The sequence below is a fragment of the Arachis hypogaea genome, chromosome 13 (assembly GCF_003086295.3).
Source record: "Arachis hypogaea cultivar Tifrunner chromosome 13, arahy.Tifrunner.gnm2.J5K5, whole genome shotgun sequence".
Classification (NCBI taxonomy): domain Eukaryota; kingdom Viridiplantae; phylum Streptophyta; class Magnoliopsida; order Fabales; family Fabaceae; genus Arachis; species Arachis hypogaea.
In genome coordinates, this window is record NC_092048.1 from 38,284,726 (window position 1) to 38,308,791 (window position 24,066).

Sequence of the window (24,066 nt, forward strand, 5' to 3'; positions counted from 1 at the left end):
TTCAATTTGAAAATCTTATCTTTTTCAAAATCCTTTTTCAAAAATCAAATCTTTTTCAAAATTCTTAGTTATTTTCGAAAATTCCAAAAATATTTTTTAAAAATCTTTTTCTTATTTTTATACCAAATTTTCGAAAATAACATAATCAATTAATGTTTTGATTCAAAAATTTGAAGTTTGTTACTTGCTTGTTAAGAAAGATTCAAACTTTAAGTTCTAGAATCATATCTTGTGATTTTTTTATGAATCAAGTCATTAATTGAGATTTAAAAAAAAAATCAAATCTTTTTCAAAAACTAATTTCTATCATATCTTTTTCAAAAATATCTTCTCATCTTATCTTTTTCAAAAATATCTTTTCTAACTTCCTAACTTCTTATCTTTTCAAATTTGTTTCAACTAACTAACTAACTTTTTGGTTGTCTCTTAACTTTTTTCAAAACTACCTAACTAACTCTCTCTCTCTCTAATTTTCGAAAATATCTTCCCTCTTTTTCAAAAATTTCTTTTTTATTAACTAATTATTTTTATTTTTTTAAATTTTAAAAATTTTTCGAAAATTTCTAACATTTTTCAAAAACCATTTTTCAAAAATCACTAACTCTTTTTCAAAATATTTTTCGAAAATTATACCTCCCCCATCCTATTCTATTTATTCATTCATATCCTAACATCTCATCTCACATCTCTTCCATCCGTACAGTTGTGTTTCTTCCTTTACATCACATTTTTTGTCTCCTCCTCTTTTCTTCCACTCACAAAGGGATCCCTATACTGTGGTATAAAGAATCTCTATTATTATTATTATTATTTTTCTGTGCCTTCTTCTTTGTCATATGAGCAAGAGCAAGGATAAGAACATTCTTGGGGAAGCAGACCCAGAACCTGAAAGGACTCTGAAGAGAAAATTAAGAGAAGCTAAAATACAACAATCCAAAGATAACCTTTCAGAAATTTTCGAACAGGAAGAGGAGATGGCAGCCGAAAATAATAATAATGTAAGGAAGATGCTTGGTGACTTTACTGCACCTAATTCCAATTTACATGGAAGAAGCATCTCCATTCCTGCCATTGGAGCAAACAACTTTGAGCTGAAACCTCAGTTAGTTTCTCTGATGCAGCAGAACTGCAAGTTTCATGGACTTCCATCTGAAGATCCTTTTCAGTTCTTAACTGAATGCTTGCAGATATGTGATACTGTTAAGACTAATGGAGTAGATCCTGAAGTCTACAGGCTCATGCTTTTCCCTTTTGCTGTAAGAGACAGAGCTAGATTATGGTTGGATTCTCAACCCAAAGACAGCCTGAACTCTTGGGATAAGCTGGTCACGGCTTTCTTAGCCAAGTACTTTCCTCCTCAAAAGCTGAGCAAGCTTAGAGCTGATGTTCAAACCTTCAGACAGAAAGAAGGTGAATCTCTCTATGAAGCTTGGGAAAGATACAAACAGTTGACCAAAAAGTGTCCTTCTGACATGCTTTCAGAATGGACCATCCTGGATATATTCTATGATGGTTTATCTGAGCTATCAAAGATGTCACTGGACACTTCTGCAGGTGGATCCATTCACCTAAAGAAAACGCCTGCAGAAGCTCAAGAACTCATTGACATGGTTGCTAATAACCAGTTCATGTACACTTCTGAAAGGAATCCTGTAAGCAATGGGACGCCTATGAAGAAGGGAGTTCTTGAAGTTGATACTCTGAATGCCATATTGGCTCAAAATAAAATATTGACTCAGCAAGTCAATATGATCTCTCAGAGTCTGCATGGAATGCAAGCTGCATCCAACAGTACTCAAGAGGCTTCTCCTGAAGAAGAAGCTTATGATCCTGAGAACCCTACAATAGCAGAGGTAAATTACTTAGGTGAACCTTATGGAAACACCTATAACTCAACATGGAGAAATCATCCAAATTTCTCATGGAAGGATCAAAAGCCCCAACAAGGCTTTAATAATGGTGGAAGAAACAGGTTTAGCAATAGCAAGCCTTTTCCATCATCAACTCAGCAACAGACAGAGAACTCTGAACAAAATGCTTCTAATTTAGCAAATCTAGTCTCTGATCTATCTAAGGCCACTGTAAGTTTCATGAATGAAACAAGGTCTTCCATTAGAAATCTGGAAGCACAAGTGGGCCAGCTGAGTAAAAGGATCACTGGAATCCCTCCTAGTACTCTCCCAAGCAATACAGAAGAGAACCCAAAAGGAGAGTGCAAGGCCATTGACATAAGCGCCATGGCCGAACCTGTGAGGAGAGGAGAGGACGTGAATCCCAAGGAGGAAGACCCCCTGGGACGTCCAGTGGTCAATAAGGAGCTTCCCTCTGAGGAACCAAAGGAATATGAGACTCTTCTAGAGACCATAGAGATTCCATTGAACCTCCTTATGCCCTTCATGAGCTCTGATGAGTATTCCTCTTCTGAAGAGAATGAGGATGTTACTGAAGAGCAAACTGCCAAGTTTCTTGGTGCAATCATGAAGCTGAATGCCAAATTATTTGGCATTGATACTTGGGAAGTTGAACCTCCCTTGTTCATCAATGAACTAAGTGATCTGGATCAACTGACATTGCCTCAGAAGAGACAGGATCCTGGAAAGTTCATATTACCTTGTACCATAGGCACCATGATCTTTAAAGCTCTGTGTGACCTTGGTTCAGGTATAAACCTCATGCCCCTCTCTGTAATAGAGAAACTGGGAATCTATGGGGTGCAAGCTGCTAAAATCTCACTAGAGATGGCAGACAGCTCAAGAAGACAGGCTTATGGACAAGTAGAAGATGTATTAGTAAAGGTTGAGGGCCTTTACATACCTACTGATTTCATAGTCCTGGATACTGGAAAGGAAGAGGATGAATCTATCATCCTAGGAAGACCTTTCCTGGCCACAGCAAGAGCTGTGATTGATGTTGACAGAGGTGAAATAGTCCTTCAATGGAATGAGGACTCCCTTGTGTTTAAAACTCAAGGATCTCCCTCTACAACTATGGAGAGGAAGCAGAAAAAGCTTCTCTCCAAGCAGAGTCAACCAGAGCCCCCACAGTCAAACTCTAAGTTTGGTGTTGGGAGGCCACAACCAAACTCTAAGTTTGGTATTGAACTCCCATATCCAAACTCTAAGTTTGGTGTTGGAGAGTTTCAACAAAGCTCTGCACATCTGTGAGGCTCCATGAGAGCCCACTGTCAAGCTATTGACATTAAAGAAGCGCTTGTTGGGAGGCAACCCAATGTTTATCGAATTCTTATTTTTATTGTTTTTCATGTTTTCTTAGGTTCATGATCATGTGGAGTCACAAAATAAATAGAAAAATTGAAAACGGAATCAAAAACAGCAGAAGAAAAATCACACCCTGGAGGAGCATCTGTCTGGCGTTCAGCGCCAGAACAGAGCATGGTTCTGGCGCTGAACGCCCAAAATGGGCAGCTTCTGGGCGCTGAACGCCAGAACAGGCATGGTTCTGGCGTTCAACGCCAGAAATGGCACACAAATGGGCGTTGAACGCCCAAAATGGCCACCAACCTGGCGCTGAACGCCCAGAGTTGTGTACAAAGGCATTTTTACATGCCTAATGGGTGCAGGGATGTAAATCCTTGAACACCTCAGGATCTGTGGACCCCACAGGATCCACTCAGGATCTGTGGACCCCACAGGATCCCCACCTACCTCCACTCACTTCTTCTCACCCCTCTTTCACACAACCCCATAAACACTCTTCCCCAAAAACCCTTCACCAATCACCTCAATCTCTCTTCTCCATCACCTCTTCACCACTCATATCCATCCACTCTTCCCCATAAACCTACCTCATAAACTCCACCTACCTTCAAAAATTCAAAACCAATTTCCCACCCAAACCCACCCATATGGCCGAACCTTAACCCCCCTCCCTTCCCTATATAAAGACCTCCATTCTTCATCAAATTCACACAACACACCCCTCTACACTCTCCTTGGCCGAAACCACATCTCCCTCTCCCTCTCCATATTTCTTCTTCTTCTTCTATTCTTTTGTTTATTGCTCGAGGGCGAGCAATATTCTAAGTTTGGTGTGGTAAAAGCATAGCTTTTTTGTTTTTCCATTACCATTGATGGCACCCAAGACCGGAGAATCCTCTAGAAGAGGGAAAGGGAAGACAAAAGCTTCCACATCCGAGTCATGGGAGATGGAAAGATTCATCTCCAAAGCCCATCAAGACCACTTCTATGATGTTGTGGCCAAGAAGAAGGTGATCCCTGAGGTCCCTTTTAAACTCAAAAGAAATGAGTATCCGGAGATCCGACATGAAATTCAAAGAAGAGGTTGGGAAGTTCTAACAAATCCCATCCAACAAGTCGGCATCCTAATGGTTCAAGAGTTCTATGCCAATGCATGGATCACCAAGAACCATGATCAAAGTAAGAACCCGGATCCAAAGAACTATGTTACAATGGTTCGGGGGAAATACTTAGATTTTAGTCCGGAGAATGTGAGGTTGGCGTTCAACTTGCCATACATGGAAGAGAATGCACGCCCCTACACAAGGAGAGTCAACTTTGATCAAAGGTTGGACCAAGTCCTTATGGACATATGTGTAGAAGGAGCTCAATGGAAGATTGACTCCAAAGGCAAGCCGGTTCAACTAAGAAGATTGGACCTCAAGCCTATAGCTAGAGGATGGTTGGAGTTTATTCAATGCTCAATCATTCCCACTAGCAACCGGTCTGAAGTCACTATAGACCGGGCCATCATGATCCATAGCATCATGATTGGAGAAGAGGTGGAAGTTCATGAGATTATACCTCAAGAACTCTACAAGGTGGCTGACAAGTCCTCCACTATGGCAAGGTTAGCCTTTCCTCACCTCATTTGCCACCTATGCAATTCAGCTGGGATTGACATAGAGGGAGATATCCTCATCAAAGAGGACAAGCCCATCACTAAGAAAAAGATGGAGCAAGCAAGAGAGCCCAATCATGGAGCTCAAGAGGCGCAAGAAGCTCATCACCATGAGATTCGGGAAATGCCTCAAATGCACTTTCCTCCACAAAACTATTGGGAGCACATCAACACCTCCCTAGAAGAATTGAGTTCCAATATGGGACAACTAAGGGTGGAACATCAAGAGCACTCCATCATGCTTCATGAAATAAGAGAAGATCAAAAAGCAATGAGGGAGGAGCAACAAAGACAAGGAAGAGACATAGAAGAGCTCAAGGACATCATTGGTTCCTCAAGAAGGAAACGCCACCATCACTAAGGTGGATTCATTCCTTGTTCTTATTTCTTCTGTTTTTCATTTTCTATGTTATGTGCTTATCTATGTTTGTGTCTTCATTACATGATCATTAGTAGTTAGTAACTTTGCCTTAAAGTTATGAATGTCCTATGAATCCATCACCTCTCTTAAATGAAAAATGTTTTAATTCAAAAGAACAAGAAGTACATGAGTTTCGAATTTATCCTTGAACTTAGCTTAATTATATTGAAGTGGTGGCAATGCTTCTTGTTTTCTGAATGAATGCCTGAACAGTGCATATGTCTTTTGAAGTTGTTGTTTAAGAATGTTAAATATGTTGGCTCTTGAAAGAATGATGACTAGGAGACATGTTATTTGATAATCTGAAAAATCATAAAAATGATTCTTGAAGCAAGAAAAAGCAGCAAAGAACAAAGCTTGCAGAAAAAAAAAAAGAAGAAAAAAAAATAGGCGAAAAAAAAAATTAGAAAGAAAAAGGAAAAAAGCAAGCAGAAAAAGCCAATAACCCTTAAAACCAAAAGGCAAGGGCAAATAAAAAGGATCCCAAGGCTTTGAGCATCAGTGGATAGGAGGGCCTAAAGGAATAAAATCCTGGTCTAAGCGGCTAAACCAAGCTGTCCCTAACCATGTGCTTGTGGCGTGTAGGTGTCAAGTGAAAACTTGAGACTGAGCGGTTAAAGTCAAGGTCCAAAGCAAAAACAAAGAGTGTGCTTAAGAACCCTGGACACCTCTAATTGGGGACTTTAGCAAAGCTGAGTCACAATCTGAAAAGGTTCACCCAATTATGTGTCTGTGGCATTTATGTATCCGGTGGTAATACTGGAAAACAAAGTGCTTAGGGCCACGGCCAAGACTCATAAAGAAGCTGTGTTCAAGAATCATCATACTGAACTAGGAGAGTCAATAACACTATTCGAAATCTGAAGTTCCTATAGGTGCCAATCATTCTGAACCTCAATAGATAAAGTGAGATGCCAAAACTATTCAAGAGGCAAAAAGCTATAAGTCCCGCTCATATGATTGAAGCTCTGCTTCATTGATAGTTTGGAATTTATAGTATATTCTCTTCTTTTTATCCTATTTGATTTTCAGTTGCTTGGGGACAAGCAACAATTTAAGTTTGGTGTTGTGATGAGCGGATAATTTATACGCTTTTTGACATTGTTTTTAGTATGTTTTTAGTAGGATCTAGTTACTTTTAGGGATGTTTTCATTAGTTTTTATGTTAAATTCACATTTTTGGACTTTACTATGAGTTTGTATATTTTTCTGTGATTTCATGTATTTTCTGGCTGAAATTGAGGGACTTGAGCAGAAATCAGATTCAGAGGTTGAAGAGGGACTGCTGATGCTGTTGGGTTCTGACCTCCCTGCACTCAAAGTGGATTTTCTGGAGCTACAAAACTCGAAATGGCGCGCTTCCAATTGCGTTGGAAAGTAGACATCCAGGGCTTTCCAGCAATATATAATAGTTCATACTTTGGCCAAGAATTGATGACGTAAACTGGCGTTCAACGCCAGCCTTCTGCCCAAATCTGGCGTCCAGCGCCAGAAAAGGATCCAAAACCAGAGTTGAACGCCCAAACTGGCACAGAAACTGGCGTTCAACTCCACAAATGGCCTCTGCACGTGCTACACTTAAGCTCAGCCCAAACGCACACCAAGTGGGCCCAGGAAGTGGATTTATGCATCAATTACTTACTCATGTAAACCCTAGTAGCTAGTTTATTATAAATAGGACATTTGACTAATCTTTTTGACCATCTTTGGTCTCAGTTTTAATCTTTTGATCATCTTAGGATCTTAGGATCATCTTTGAACGCATTGTTCTTAGACCATAGGGGCTGGCCACACGGCCATGCCTGGACCTTTCACTTATGTATTTTCAACGGTAGAGCTTCTACACTCCATAGATTAAGGTGTGGAGCTCTGCTGTTCCTCAAAGATTAATGCAAAGTACTACTATTTTCTATTCAATTCTTCTTATTTCGCTTCTAAGATATCCATTCGCACCCAAGAACGTGATGAAGGTGATGATTATGTGTGACGCTCATCACCATTCTCCCCTATGAACGCGTGCATGACAAACACTTCTGTTCTACATGAATTAAGCTAGAATGAGTATCTCTTAGATCTCCTAACCAGAATCTTCGTGGCGTAAGCTAGAATGATGGCGGCATTCAAGAGAATCCGGAAGGTCTAAACCTTGTCTGTGGTATTCTGAGTAGGATTCAATGATTGAATGACTGTGACGAGCTTCAAACTCGCGATTGTTGGGCGTTAGTGACAGACGCAAAAGGAGGGTGAATCCTATTCCAGCATGACCGAGAACCGACAGATGAATAGCCGTGCCGTGACAGGGTGCGTGAGCATATTATTCACTGAGAGGAGGGGATGTAGCCACTGACAACGGTGATGCCCTTGCATAAAGCCAGCCATGGAAAGGAGTAAGAATGATTGGATGAAGATAGCAGGAAAGCAGAGGTTCAGAGGAACGAAAAGCATCTCCATTCGCTTATCTGAAATTCCTACCAATGATTTACATAAGTATCTCTATCCCTATTTCATTATATAATATTCGAAAACACCATTATCACTTTATATCTGCCTGACTGAGATTTACAAGGTGACCATAGCTTGCTTCATACCAACAATCTCCGTGGGATTCGACCCTTACTCACGTAAGGTATTACTTGGACGACCCAGTGCACTTGCTGGTTAGTTGTATCGAAGTTGTGACAATTATGAATTAAGATCAAAGCACCAAGCTTTGGAGCCATTACCAGGGATTGTTCGAGCCTGGACATCACAATTTCGTGCACCAAGTTTTTGGCGCCGTTGCCGGGGATTGTTTGAGTTTTCGGCAAGCTTTTGGTCCGGTAACATCAGTGCCAGATTCCCTTTTGATCCGGCAACAGCACCGAGTTGCTCACGTTGCCAGGGATTGTTTGAGCCTGGACATCACAATTTCGTGCACCACAGGGTTTGTGATACTATTTTAGTATTGGTAGTTCTACTTTACCATCCATGCAACATAGTCCAAATTTCGGTACAATATTTTTCCTAGTTTTCGATAGTCTCTTGCCTTCCTACATTGATGCATTACAGTACAAACAACGGTGCACTAGATCACCTGCATCCCAAGCATCTGAAATTTAAAATGGCATGTCACATGATGATGAATTCCATATCTAAGTTTCATGTGTCAATATAAGCAAATTATACACTAATACCTCAGGTGAGTGAAGGTCGAATCCCACAGAGATTGTTGGATTGAGCAACCAATGGCTATCTTGTAGATCTTAGTCAGGCGATTAGAAAAGATGGTTGTTTGGTTAAAAGTATAAACAAAATAATAAAGAATGAAATACCAGCTTGGTGTAAGAATAGTGATAGAGATTCAGTTAAGGCTTCGGAGATGCGTATTCTTTCCGGATTAACTTTTCTTACTGTTTACTTCAATAACGAATGATTCATTCAATGACAGCCGTAATTGACTAACTCATGTAGCATCCTCATCAAGTTAGCCTCTTCTAAACCATAGCAGTCCACCATATCCAAGCAACTCATGTCCTCTCATCAAGTCAACTCATGGCTTCCCACTATAGCCGAAGGTGAAGACCTAAGCAATCCACTCCCCTTCGCAATCCTACTCAAAATGCCACAGACAAGGTCGAATTTTTCAGATCAGGAAATGCTACTTCTCTGACTCTAGCCTTAACGCCACAGAGACCTCAGTAACCCACAGTCAACGGAATTTTATGTCACTTATCCAAAGTCACCCAAGCACTCTCTTAGAATCTGCAATGCATTCTCTAGCTGTGATTCAATGCTATCCGGGTCAGGACTCACACAGAACCCATGTAGAACGAGGATGAATGTCACAGTTCATCCTTAATTCATGAGATGAAGACCAAAAATGCACAAGAGAATAGAATCAAACGTGTATTGAAATAGAAACAGTAATATTTTTAATCCATGAGAATCAGTAGAGCTCCTAACTATAACTTAGGAGGTTTAGTAGCTCATAGCTTACAGAAAGTAATGTGAATTCGAAAGTGGTGGAAGAAGATCCTAAACAAGAGTGATATTCTCCTATATATAATAACCTAATAACTAAGAAGTACAAAAGTATGATAGACTATACTAAATGTGTGAAAGTCCATTCTTGGGCCTACTTTGGTTGAGTACTTGGGCTAAGCTTGGCGTCCAACCTGAGGGATGGGCGTTGAACGCACATCAGGGGGTTGATCCACGCTGTCTTGTGCTTCTTGGTGGGTGTTGAACGCCCTAAAGGGGGTGATTGGGCGTTCAACGTTGGCTTGGGCTCCTTTGAGGGCGTTGAACGCTAGAAAAGGGGTAGTCCTTGGCGTTCAACGCCCAATATGGGCAGGCCCCTTCGAAGAAAAGTATAGATTATTATATATTTCTGGAAAGCTCTAGAAGTTAGCTTTCCAACACCGTTGAGAACGCATCATGTGAACCTCTGTAGCTCCAGAAATGCTCGTTTGAGTGCAGGGAGGTCAAAATCTGACAACATCTGCTACACTTTCCTTACCTCTGAATCGGACTTTGCCAAAACTCTTCAATTTCAGCTAGAAATTACTTGAAATTATTAGAAAATATAACTCAAAGTAGAATCCAAAAATATGAATTTTGTACTAAAACCTATGAAAATGTAATGAAACTTAAACAAAACATAACCAAAACAATACAAAAATGATGCCAAAAAGCGTATAAAATATCCGCTCATCACTCTGCAGCAATTTGGGATAGTTGGTTTACACGTGGAACCCTGGCCATGATGACGCTTAAATTTTTTACATTGTACATGAATTTCGTTAATCTGTTTTAGTGTATGAGTCTTAAATTGATTCAAACGACATGGTTAGATGTATTACCTCTTGCAAAATCCTAAACCTCTTGGAAGTCTGTATTGATGTAGAGAATTGAATTATGATTGGTATTTGATATGCCCATTGCACTTGTGCCAATTAAGGTATATAGAAATAACTACACAATGACAGAATCAAAGCATGCTCATTGTCCAATTTTCAAAGCAATTATATGAAGTGCAAATGTCCTACACTACTAAGAGCAACTGAATTGCAAACCTTTAAAGAGGTTGAACTTAGCGAACTGTACAATGGGGATGTACTCTGATGTTGGCTACTCTTCAATGCGCTTGACCAACTTAGTTGCAAAATCCTCCCAAAGTGTACACCTAATCTTGCCTTTTCCCCTGTTTTAAAAGTATGAAGGGAGGATACGTAAAACACACATGAATAAAACAAATCCCACATGAGATGCACTTAGCCCGTGAGTAATGATGTGAGTAACAATTTTACTAAGAAAATATATAACACTAACTGCATCTCATCAAGCTTGAGAACAATGTAGTTGCACTTCTTGCCATTCTTAGTAAATTCAATTATGTCACCTTTGGCAGTAAGTAGACCAATAATATCTGAAACAAAATAATATATAATGACTAATCACTAAGTAATAAACATTGATGGATATATGATTCAGCTTTGATTAAGCTAAATGGAAGGTTGGGACTGATTTTCGTCATACCTATAAGATGCGATTGAGCATTTGTGTGGTTTAGTATTAGATCATTAAGAATAAAACGAAACACATTTTCTGGAAATGATGGATCATGTACCATCTGAAGTTGAGTATCCCTCTTGAAGTATATCCTACATGCATGATTAGTGGCCTTGTATTTCTGGTCATTCAAGGAGGTTGAGAAGTTACATACGATATAGATTTATCCCTCCGATAACTCATCTTCAAAGAGCCTCCTCTGAGCATTCCTAATAGTGCACTGGATTCGATTGCCCTGGAAACAAAGCTTGGTATTAAATTGGTATCAAACTCATATAGGAAAAAAATTATATGCCTAACAAACTGATCAGGAAAATTAATGCTAGCTCATAGTTGTTAGCTTACCACGTGATCCATGACCACCAACTCTAAAGTTGGCTTCACGTATTTTTGCTCAGCAGGAGACAATAACCATATTTTCACGACCCTCACCTTAATCCTCAATATTAAGTGGTTAGAAGATGCCTCAATATCCTTGAGGTGGTTGTACGTGGTTGCCATTTGTAACCAATATATGTGGAGCTACAAAGAATTTTTACTTGAACTCTCACTGAAGTGATGCTGGAGTATTCCTATGGGTGATGAATTTATAGCAACATGTAGCCCAATGTGGTGGTGGGAAGTGCCTGATGTTGTAGATACTAGTGATATGGTGGTTGTTCATGTATAGCGAAATAGTAACCTTTCAAAAAGTAACTACATTGACCACAATGCATGAGGCCACGAACAACAGTACAATCTCCTCAGTTATATTTTCAGAACACCATTTTGTTGGCCCGAAACATATAGGACACATGATATGGTTCAGACTTAAGGAAATTATAAACAGTGTTATTAACTATTAATTTCAAAAATTGTGAATATAAAATCAATAGTTGCACCAAGATATATACGTGATTGTCGTTGCTATAAACAAATAAACAAATATACTAAATACATATCATGTATATTGTATATATTGTATATAGTGTATATAACTAATTTAATATAAATCTAAATCTATATCTAATATCTACATTATATAATATCAGTAGTTGCAGTAAATTAGCTCCTTTGTAATTATAGACATAATTATGAAAATCCTAATTACTATTATAATTATATTTATTATGGTAATATTGTACATTATATATAATTGAGCTAATTTAATCTAAATGTATACAATATCAGTAGTTATAGTAAATTATCTCTATTGTAATTATATATATAGTAATATAGTACAATATAATATATAATATATAATATAATAATTAAAATCCTAATTATTATTATAATTGTAATTATTATCATAATATAGTAATAGTAAGGGTTAAGTATTTTTTTGTCTTTAAGGTCTGAGACCAAAATCAAAATCATCTCCAACATTTTTTTGTTATTAAAATCATCCTCAACATTACAAAACGTTATAAAATTATCTTTTTGTCCATAAACAATATTTTTTGGACAATTTTACCCTTAAACAAAAATAATAAAAAAATCTCCACACCCTCATCATTAACTTCACATCATTATCATTGCTTCGCATCTCCTCCCTCTCCCTTTTCTCACCACCATCACCACTGCCACCATAACCATGACCACTGCCATCATAACCAACAAACCTTCTTTATCTCTATTACCCGTTCATCATTCTAAATTATTACACCCACTCATTACTCCCAACACTTTTCTTTCAACAACAACAACAGTCCCAAAATAAATCAACAGCAACATCCACAAAATAAATCAACAAAAATTTTAGATTAAACAATAATTCAATAATCGTCAACAATAATTTCAAATCCAAAATCAGCAACAACAAAAATTAAAAAATTAAAAAGAAAAAGATGATGTTTATGTTCTTCAAAAATTAAAAAAAAAAATAAAAAGAAAGGAAGAACGAAGATAGAAATAGAGAACTCAAAAGAGGGGTGGTGTTGCTGTCATCTGTTGTCGTCGCAGTTGAGGGAAAGAGGAGGAACAATGTGTGGGAAGCTACTACTACTGGCACTGTCGCAGCTGTGGCTAAGGAAAGAAACGACAGTGATGGAGAACGACGTGATGGCAGCGGCCAGAGCTGGAACCACTGGAGTAAGAAACCCAAATCGGTGGCCAAAGCTGAAACGATGCCGTTGAGGTCGATGCCAATATGGTTGTCGTTGGTGGGTGGCTGAGGAAGGTGAGGCCAATACCAATGGAGGAAGGGTTGATGTTGGTGATGGACAGGAAGAAGAAGGTGGAGAAGGAGGCAAGGGCGGAGATAGTAGGGCAGCAGAAAGGGAGATAAGAAGAATTGGGGTTGGGATTGGGGTTTGGGGGTTTCGAATATAGGGGTATGAGGAAGGGGATGGGGAGAGAAGAAAGGGAAGAGATATGGGAGTGGGGGTGCAGGTGGGGGGTTTGTTTTTATTTTTTAATATTATTTTTATTATTTATATTAATTATTAAGAGTAATTTGGTAAAAAAATAAAATTAAATTAGAAAATGACGATTTTATAACATTTTGTAATGCTGAGGATGATTTTAATAATAAAAAAAAGTCAGGAACGATTTTGATTTTGGCCTCAGACCTTAGGGACGAAAAAAGTACTTCACCCTAATAGTAACTACGTATATCTACATCTATCGACATCTAGATGTACATGTATATAATAATATAATCTATAGGTTTAATTACTCTATTGATCCCTATAGTTTCGTGAAATTTTCAATTAAGTCCTTATACTTTTTTTCCTTTTAATTGGGTCCCTGAACTAATTTTTTTTTAATTAGGTCCCTCTTGGTAGTAATTGGTTTAATTGTATAAGGACCCAATTAAAAAAATTGATGCAGTGACTCAAATAAAAGGAAGAAAAAGTGTAGAGACTCAATTAAAAAAATTTGGTGCAAGGACTTAATTAAAAGGAAAAAAAAAGTATATGGACCTAATTAAAAATTTCGTGAAACTATAGAGACCAATAGAATAATTAAACATAATCTATATAATATAATAGCAGTATTGGCGGTAACTGAACCACATTACTACTGCCAATATAATAATAATAATCAAATAATAATTCAATAATGACAGAAACAGTTCAGAAAATGCAGCAGAGCATCCACACCCAAAATTTGCCTAATATCAATTCATCAATTAATAATAATAATCAAATAATCAAATAATAATTCAATAAGAACACAAAACATTCAATACTCATTGAATAATTTCTGAACAGAGCATAAAAAAACTAAAAAAAACTGAGCACCTGTGTAACGGAGAATTATGGGCAAAGTATAAAACTGAGAGGGTTAAGCGCGCAGACGATGGGGACCAAACGGCAGCGGAGGTCATGAAGGCTAGCTGGGGTTTTGACTCCATTCCAAAGGAAAAAAGAGAAAGGGGCTGTGAGAACATGGAATGAAGGAATGTGATTGCTTTTTTGGATTTTTTTTTATACAAACATAAAACTACAACGTTGGCTCCAAAGGGGCCCGGGTCGGGTTTCCGGTTATAATCTATTAATATAATCGTTGTAGTTTTAATAATGAAGCAAAGAGAATGTGAAAGCAGGGTTACCTTTATATTTATAACCACATATCATCAATAGCATCGTTACACTCGGCATTAACAACGATGACAACAGAACACACAATCACGTCTGATAGACATTAATAACTGAGCCATAACTGAGCTATTAAGAGTTGGTATGCTAGAGATCATGTGCTTTTTATTGTTCTTGCAAATATAAGCCATAGATAAGCATTATCATTGTTCAAGTTTTAACTTACATTTTATGTTTTGGAACTATTTGTAACACAAATAACTACATTCATTTTAGTTGCTGGTGAGGTGTTTAATAAAATTAAAATACTAATTATATTTTCTTAATAATAATTGGTATATTAAAGGTGTATGAATGTCTTATAGCGGATAATTTAACAGTTCTAATTGGTTAGATTGGCCCTTGTCTCAATTGGCTCAAACATAAACTAATCATAAGTCGAGCCAAAAAAATTCTAATTCATTTAAGTTATAGATAGATGGAACTTGGTACAACTAATGATATTAATACCACATTACACATGGTTGAGACACTGCAATACTGCATGCCCCTGCAGAGGCATTGCTAAAATAAAAAACATTACCAATTAAACATCTTAGATATGTAATATAGAAACAAATATAGTAGTTTCATCATTAATGGGGATGCAGAAACAAACTACACTTCCACACTTTAGGCCATGGTCGACTGAAAATTTTCTCCTACCCCTGGTAAGAAAGGCTTCTGATGACATGAGGCTCCTCCATCGAAGCTTCACGATGATTGGTGGCTTGTGTAACTCTCTAACGCGAATGAAATCAGGCCTCGAAAGAAACGCAAGCAAAGAGAAAGCAGATGGAAGTAGCTGCCAAATGAAAGTGGCATAAAATGGTGGGCTATTAGATATTTAGATACGAGAAAATTGACTTCATTCAATATAAGCAAGCATAATATTTATGAATTGCAGAGACATACCATAGAATAGTATTTTGACTGGTACTCAAATATCACCCTGACAATCGAATAAAAGCCTTGCATGATGGGGGAACGCGGTGGTGAAAGGCCATTGTTAGGATTCGGTGGTGGAGGGCTCTGACCATTTGAAAATCCTGCATTCTCAGTTGAAACAAACTCAGTACTAATGTTACAATTATCACCTGTTTTCTTGGCCACTGCAGAGGATATATTTTTCGTCTGTAGGACATCTAAAAATGGAGATGCCGGAAATGTAGGAAGTGAAATTAATGGTCTTGTTGGATCCAATTGGTCATGTTGATCCTCGTTGTTGACACTGGATTCCAGCTTATTAAAGTAAGGTTCAAGACCATAATATGTGGAAGGGTCAATGCAGGTTAACAGATTCAACACAGATTCTGGAAGATGCTGGAGTTGGTCAGTGGCATCATCCCACTTGGAATTATCCATAGCTGCATCAGGTTGTTAGTATACTATATGTGAAACTTGGACAGATTCAGAAGTTTCAATCGGCAGACTTGCATTAGTATCATTGTCAGATAGTTCTATGATTCCCAAAACAGGAATTGATGGTTTGATGTCCATACTCAGCTTCAATGGTGGGTAGCATAGCTCTTTGGTTCTCATGTTGTGGTCCTTCACTTCAAAAATGAGGAATCTATCTCGGCCAACGTAACAGACACTTAACCAACCTCCATCTTTGAGGCCATAAATCACGGCAAGGTTATTGTAGCTGGTAACAATTTTAGCAGTTCGATGACACTTCTCAATGACCACATCAACTTCATTGCCAACTGAATCATAAAATGTCATCAAGTTTGGTAGTGCATCCTTAAATCTCCTATAGAATGTTGAAGAAATTTCACCCATCTCCTTCAATAGAGAAGGTATCAAGCGTTAAATGTATGATACAATATGATGCTAGTCAAAATAAGCTTGATATAGAAAATAAAAATTTTGTCTATTCACTGAGGTAGCTACATACTAAGTTGGAGTTGACCTCCATATAAAAGTATCATCCTTGATAGTAAGAGTTGAGGCTATCCATGTTGCCTGAAACTCAATGTATGGTATGGTCAACAAATAAAATTCAAATAACTGATTGGTTGTCACCACAATAAAAGAAGAGTTTAAAATCAAAAGAACATTAAATATAAATTAGCTTAAAAGAATATAAGAAATGTTTGAAAAAAAGTTATATTATCATCAATGTTAATAATTACCTGGAAAAGAAAGACCAGAGAAGGAAACCTTATTAGAAGGAAGCCAATCCAAAAAGAAAGTCCTTCGGAGTGATATTTCAGAAGTGAGATGGATATCGAAATATTCACAAACTTGGGTGATCTCTTATCTCTTTTATGTTGTATATGTAGCTACTTATAGCTACTTGCGATATATAGTACGATGATATCATGATGAATTGTACTGATGGTGATGCTACGATGAAAGGTTACATGGCCAAGCTTTATATAAATGAATAGTAATCAATATTAATAAGTTTGTATCTTAAAGTACTGATAACTTGTTATTTTTATTTTTTTTACATAACTTTCATTGCATACACTAACACAAATCGAACTTTTAATTAGAAACTTGAGAAGCCTAATTACATACCAACTCTATGCTAGGTTTAGATAAGAACTTTAGTAATTAGTTCTGATCTAGTTTCTTAATCTTATCCCTACCAAATTATTAAATTCCACCTATATAACTTAAATAATGGGACAAAATTAACACTTGAATTAGGCTCAAATTCTGTCTAATAAGCTAATAAGCTAATGGGTCAACATAAGCATAGAATTAATCATTATTATTGTGCATTTGGTTTCACATCATCATCATCATTTGTATATTATTATTATTATTATTATTATTATTATTATTATTATTATTATGATAAAGACTCACCGATTTTCGAATTTGAAATGACCACACGTAGATTACAATGAGTATGTCAGAAGATTGTTTGTCTCGATATATATGTGTGATAGCAAGTCAAACAATATGCACTAATGTGTGTACATGTAATATAAGGTAAGCTGAAAAAAGGATGATAAGAAAGTGACTAGTGAGATACAACAGGGATGTTCTTGTAATAAGGCACACATGAAAAATTTGGATGAGCCTAAGAGCTATCACATGGAAAATCCACTACTGAATGAACCTTCTTTTAAAGGATTGTTATATGATAGTTGATTTTTTTACGTACTTACGTACACTAACCCAACTATTGTTGGGAATCAATCCTGGATGTGAATTTTTACGAGGCAAAAATCCAAAAACAAAAGAATATGTTGAGCTAAATAAAAAAAAGTCGAAAAGTGTAATTATGTATCCTTGAACTTGTGTAAATTCAATTATGACTTACGAGCCCATTCTTTAAAGAGTTTAATTTTTATACACTGATAGGATAAAGTATTTTACACAGTCGTATAATTACATTCATTTTTTTGAATGACTATACACACGATTAATGTAAAAAATAATTATTTTTACTAATGTGGCATTATATAATTAGATACACATGTAAAATTATTTTACACTGACAATACATCAAAATTAAATTCTTTAATCCTAAACCTTTTATAAATACTTAGTATCCAAGTCTAAAAAAAAAATACTTAGCATCTACTTTAAGCAATTATGCCCAATAAATATGCCACGTTGAGAAATGTTAAAACACCATCAAAATTTATTACTTTTTATTATTATTTAGCCATCAACTTTTAAAAGTATGAGATAAAGTGTGTTGTTGAATTACTAAACTAAAAAAACTAGACTAAAAGAATTTAATTAATAACTAAGTAATGACCGAAAACAATAAATTCTTACTACTCCCTAACATTTTTCATGTCACGTTTGTTGGAATAAATTATTTTATTAATCCAGATCATCCATATTGAATCACAAAAAATATATCATAATGCGGAAGCATACCTTTACTCATAGAAATTAAAAATTAGAAATTAGAAATTGATGAAAGGGTTGTCTCAGTCTTCCTCAACCAAAACCTTCTATATCCCTAATAGGGTAGCTGAATTGCAACTTCTCTGATGGAGAAAGAGTTGCTGAGGCGGCTTTGGTATATTGGGGATCAAAACCCTGAAGAACTATTTATATTTGAGTATGGCACCCATTAAATCCTAAAATCTAAATAAAAATAGTATCTAAAGTCCAAAAGATAATATATCTAAAATCCAAAAAATAATATATCCAAAGTCCAAAAGATAATATCTGGTTTTATTCTCATTTAATTCCAAATCAAAAGTAATTATGACTTATTCAATTTAGCATTTATAACAATAAATGAGATCACCATTATATAAGTCATTTAATTTGAAATAGCATAATTTGTGATTATAATTAATATATGTATTGCCCACAAACAAATTAGGAAATTAAATAATTTCCTAACAATCTCCCACTTGGGCTATACATATATTCTTTCTTGACATAATCACATCTTATAAACTTTATGCGTGCATTTGAATGCTATTTCCCTTATTAATTTAATAATCTGATTCATCTCATATATTAGATATGGAATCACCGCATCTTTTAACACACATTAATGTCGTGACTGAACCACAACAATCACCATCGTAATATACTTAACGACATAGATTAAATTTAGATGAGTAATATGAAAATTACATGCCAAGTGATCTCATGCAGGTCTATTTCCAACTGGTTCAACTTTAAAACTTTATTGAGATCAAACACAAAACAGATATTGCAAAATGAATATTTCACCATTACAAGAAATAAACCATCAACTTAATTCTGCAGAAAATAATTCAATATTTGTCATAGGACATATAGCAATATAGCATAAAATAAACTCCCACTAAACTAAGGCATCACAAATATTGACACCCATTCGAGCAGTGTACTCATGAAAGACTTTAGGGATCAATTCATTGGTTAATGGGTTTGCTAGCATATACTCTATTCCTATATGTTCTATGAAAATTTATTTTTCTTGAATTTTCTCCTTGACAACTAAGAACTTGATGTCTATATGCTTCGATTTTGTCAAAATCTTATTGTTGTTAGAGTATAATACTACTGACTTGTTGTCATGGAATATCTTCAATGGATTTTTAATGTCATCTAATATACGAAACTCAGTGACAAAGTTTCGCAACCATATCCATGTTTGGATGCCTCAAAGCAAGCAACATATTCTGCCTCCATTATTGAGGAAGCTATAAGAGTCTGTTTGTTAGACTTCCATGCAATAGCTGCTCCAGCCAAAATGAATATACAACTTGAAGTAGAGCGTTTACTATCTTGGCATCCCGCAAAATCGGAATCAGAGTATCCAATGATCTCCAAATTTTTTGATCTCCGATAAGTAAGCATGTAATCCTTTGTTCTCTTCAAATAACGCATTACACGTTTGACAACTATCTAATGATCCATGCCCGAATTGCTCAAGTATCAACCAAATACTCCCACTATGAATGATATATCGGGACGTGTGCAAACTTGAGCATATATTAAACTCTCTAGTGTTGATGCATAAGGTTTATCATACATTGCTGTCCTTTCAAGATCATTTTTGGGGCATTGCTTGAGACTGAACTTGTCTCCTTTAGCTACAGGTGTGTCCATTGGTCTACAACTTTTCATGCCATATCTACTTAAAATCTTTTCGATATGGTTATTTTGTGATAATCCAAAAATACCTTGAGAGTAATCTCTCAGTATCTCAGTTTCTAATACAAAAGAGGCATCATCAACATCTTTCATTTCGAATTTGTTCGATAGAAATTTCTTAGTTTCATGCAACAAGTATTTATCATTACTGGCAAGTAGAATGTCATCAACAAATAAGACCAAAATGATGCATTTACTCCTATTGAACTTGTGGTATACACAATCATCTATGATATTTACCTCAAAACCATATGAGGTAATGACTTGATGAAACTTGTGATACCATTGACGGAAGCTTATTTGAGACCATAGATGAATTTCTTTAACTTACAAACCATAAATTTTGAATCGCCTGATACAAAATTTTCTAGTTGTACCATATACATTGTTTTATCAATATCACCATTGAGAAACGCTGTCTTTACATCCATCTGATGTAGCTCCAAGTCAACATTAGCTACTAGTGCCATTATGGTTCTAAAAGAGTCTTTTGATGATATTGGAGAGAAAGTCTCTTTATAGTCTATGCCTTTCTTTTTTGTAAAGCCTTTAGCGACTAGACGAGCTTTATATCTCTTTACATTACCCTTAGAATCCCTTTTGGTTTTAAATATCCATTTACAACCAATTGGTTTCACACCTTCAGGTAATTCTATGAGATCCAAAACATCTTTGTCTTTCATAGACTTCATCTCTTCTTTCATGGCATCGATCCACTTTTCAGAGTTAGAACTTTGCACGGCTTGAAGAAAATTGATTGAGTCATTTTTTGTCAAACCAATGTCATCCTCATGTTCTTGGAGATAGACTACATATTCATTTGAAATTGCACTTCTCCTTTCTCTGTTGGATCTCCTTAATGGCACTTCTTGAGGTTGTTAAACTTGCTGTATGGGTTGGGATTGAAGAGGATTCTTATTATTTTCCTATGCTATAGCAGTATTTTGAGCAACTACGATATTTTCATTGTTCTCTTGTACTGTAACTGGATCTACAATAGGATTCTTATTGTGCTTTTGTACTATAATTGTATCTTGAAAAATAATAGGTACAAAGACCTGATCATTATCAGTTACAGAATCCTCATCAAAAGAAACATTCCTAATATTTCCTTTCCCTTGATGAGCGGATAATTTATACGCTTTTTGGCATTGTTTTTACATAGTTTTTAGTATGATTGATGAGCGGATAATTTATACGCTTTTGGCATTATTTTTAGTATGTTTTTAGTAGAATCTAGTTACTTTTAGGGATGTTTTCATTAGTTTTTATGTTAAATTCACATTTCTGGACTTTACTATGAGTTTGTGTGTTTTTCTGTGATTTCAGGTATTTTCTGGCTGAAATTGAGGGACTTGAGCAAAAATCAGATTCAGAGGTAGAAGAAGGACTGCTGATGCTGTTGGATTCTGACCTCTCTGCACTCAAAGTAGATTTTCTGGAGCTACAAAACTCAACATGGCACGCTTTCAATTGCGTTGGAAAGTAGACATCTAGAGCTTTCCAGAAATGTATAATAGTCCATACTTTGACCGAGTTTAGACGATTTAAAAGGGCGCTGAACGCCAGTTCTACGCTGTTGTCTAGAGTTAAACGCCAGAAACAAGTCACAAACCAGAGTTGAACGCCAGAAATACGTTACAACCTGGCGTTCAACTCCAGAAAGAGCCTCTACATGTGTAACATTCAAGCTCAGCCCAAGCACACACCAAGTGGGCCCCGAAAGTGGATTTATGCATCAATCACTTACTTCTGTAAACCCTAGTAGCTAGTTTATTATAAATAGGACTTTTTACTATTGTATTAGACATCTTTGGACGCCTAGTTCTTAGATCATGGGGGCTGGCCATTCGGCCATGCCTGGACCTTTCACTTATGTATTTTCATACGGTAGAGTTTCTGCACTCCATAGATTAAGGTGTGGAGCTCTGCTGTTCCTCAAAGATTAATGCAAAGTACTACTGTTTTTCTATTCAATTCAACTTATTCCGCTTCTAAGATATTCATTCGCACTTCAACATGAATGTGATGAACGTGACAATCATCATCATTCCCTATGAACGCGTGCCTGACAACCACTTCCGTTCTACCTTCGATTGAATGATTATCTCTTGGATCTCTTAATTAGAATTTTCGTGGTATAAGCTAGATTGATGGCGGCATTCATGAGAGTCCGAAAAGTCTAAACCTTGTCTGTGGTATTCCGAGTAGGACTCTGAGATTGAATGACTGTGACGAACTTCAAACTCGCGAGTGTTGGGCGTAGTGACAGACGCAAAAGGAGGGTGAATCCTATTCCAGTATGATGAGAACCTCAGATGATTAGCCGTGCTGTGACAGAGCATTTGGACCATTTTCACAAGAGGATAGGATGCAGCCATTGACAAGGGTGATGCCTCCAGACGATTAGCCATGCAGTGACAGCGCATTGGACCATTTTCCAGAGAGGATTAAAAGTAGCCATTGACAACGGTGATGTCCTTACATAAAGCCAGCCATGGAAAGGAGTAAGATTGATTGGATGAAGACAGTAGGAAAGCAGAGGTTCAGAGGAACGAATGCATCTCTATACGCTTATCTGAAATTCTCACCAATGAATTACATAAGTATTTCTATCCTTATTTTCTATCTATTTATTATTAATTTTCGAAAACTCCATACCCTTTTGATATCCGCCTGACTGAGATTTACAAGGTGACCATAGCTTGCTTCATACCAACAATCTCCGTGGGATCGACCCTTACTCACGTAAGGTTTATTACTTGGACGACCCAGTGCACTTGCTGGTTAGTTGTATCGAAGTTGTGAATGAAAAACGATTTATTAAGACGTGCGTATAGAATTTCTAGCGCCGTTGCCTGAGATCACAATTTCGTGCACCAAGTTTTTGGCGCCGTTGCCGGGGATTGTTCGAGTTTGGACAACTGACGGTTTATCTTGTTGCTCAGATTACGTAATTTTCTTTTTGTTTTATTTTCAAAAATTTTAAAAAAAAAAATCTTTCAAAAATTTCTCCTTTGTTTTCGAAAAAAATTTTAAAATAAAAATGTTTTCAAAAAAATATTTTTCTTCAGAATTTTTAAGAATGAATTCTAGTGTTTCATGAAGCATGTTGAAGCCTGGCTGGCTGTAAAGCCATGTCCAATTCTTCTGGATAGGGAATGTCAGGCGTGTCATGTCTGAGTTACATACTAAAGGTTGGCTGGCTATTAAGCCATGCTTGACCCTTTGATTGAAGCTTTAGACTAAAGAGCATAAAATTCCTGGAATTCATATTAAAAATTTTGGAATCCTTATTTTTCTTTTTCAAAATGATTTTCGAAATTTTTTTTTAAAGAAAATACAAAAAAATTATAAAATCATAAAAAAAATATTTCATGTTTCTTGTTTGAGTCTTGAGTCAAGTTGAAAGTTTGGTGTCAATTGCATATTCATCTTGCATTTTTCGAAAAATTCATGCATTCATAGTGTTCTTCATGATGTTCAAGTTGTTCTTGGTAAGTCTTCTTGTTTGATCTTGATGTTTTCATGATTTGTGTCTTTTCTTGTTTTTCATATGCATTCTTACATCCATAGTGTCTATACATGAAAAATTTTTAAGTTTGGTGTCTTGCATGTTTTCTTTGCATATAAAATTTTCAAAAATATGTTCTTGATGTTCATCATGATCTTCATAGTGTTCTTGGTGTTCATCTTGACATTTATAGCATTCTTGCATGCATTCATTGTTTTGATCCAAAATTTTCATGCATTGCATTATTTTCATGTTTTTCCCTCACATCATTAAAAATTCAAAAATAAAAAAAAATTTTCCCTTTTTCTCTCATCAAATTTGAAAATTTGAGTTGACTTTTTCAAAAAATTTTAAAATTCAGTTGTTTTTATGAGTCAAATCAAATTTTCAATTTAAAAATCTTATCTTTTTCAAAATCTTTTTCAAAAATCAAATCTTTTTTATTTTTCTTATTTATTTTCGAAAATTATAAAAATATTTTTCAAAAATCTTTTTCTTAATTTTATCTCCTAATTTTCGAAAATAACATCATCAATTAATGTTTTGATTCAAAAAATTTCAAATTT

The 24,066-nt window shown here is 36.1% G+C and overlaps 1 protein-coding gene, 1 long non-coding RNA gene and 1 other non-coding gene across 6 annotated transcripts; all 3 read right to left on the reverse strand.

Moving 5' to 3' along the window:
• Positions 1-1,370: 1,370 nt before the first annotated feature.
• Positions 1,371-1,478, reverse strand: LOC112739518 (small nucleolar RNA R71). Its single transcript, XR_003170453.1, has one exon. It is a non-coding gene; the product is annotated as a small nucleolar RNA R71 (small nucleolar RNA).
• Positions 1,479-9,159: 7,681 nt separating this feature from the next.
• Positions 9,160-14,241, reverse strand: LOC112738140 (uncharacterized). Of its 4 annotated transcripts, none has more exons than XR_003169267.3 (7): positions 14,074-14,241; positions 11,195-11,545; positions 10,817-11,084; positions 10,610-10,706; positions 10,354-10,481; positions 10,141-10,252; positions 9,160-9,834 (listed from the first exon to the last, which is right to left on the reverse strand). It is a non-coding gene; the product is annotated as an uncharacterized lncRNA (long non-coding RNA). The 4 variants fall into 4 exon arrangements; XR_003169268.3 differs by having other exon boundaries at positions 11,195-11,475; positions 14,074-14,237; XR_003169269.3 differs by lacking the exon at positions 14,074-14,241 and having other exon boundaries at positions 9,160-9,822; positions 11,195-12,727.
• A 693-nt stretch (positions 14,242-14,934) lies between these two features.
• Positions 14,935-16,774, reverse strand: LOC140178135 (uncharacterized). Its single transcript, XM_072213385.1, has 4 exons — positions 16,548-16,774; positions 16,310-16,377; positions 15,325-16,197; positions 14,935-15,214 (listed from the first exon to the last, which is right to left on the reverse strand). The coding sequence occupies exons 3-4, from the start codon at positions 15,772-15,774 to the stop codon at positions 14,966-14,968; spliced, it is 699 nt and encodes a 232-aa protein (XP_072069486.1). The 5' UTR covers positions 15,775-16,197; positions 16,310-16,377; positions 16,548-16,774; the 3' UTR covers positions 14,935-14,965.
• Between the last annotated feature and the right edge of the window lie 7,292 nt (positions 16,775-24,066).

What these genes read in the sequence shown, in the direction of transcription:
- LOC140178135 (XM_072213385.1), bottom strand. Translation starts at nt 15,774, where the DNA reads ATGGATAATTCCAAGTGGGATGATGCCACTGACCAACTCCAGCATCTT. An exon ending in AGTCAAAATACTATTCTATG is followed by an intron (nt 15,215 to 15,324) that starts GTATGTCTCTGC and finishes TTCATTTGGCAG; the next exon opens with CTACTTCCATCTGCTTTCTC.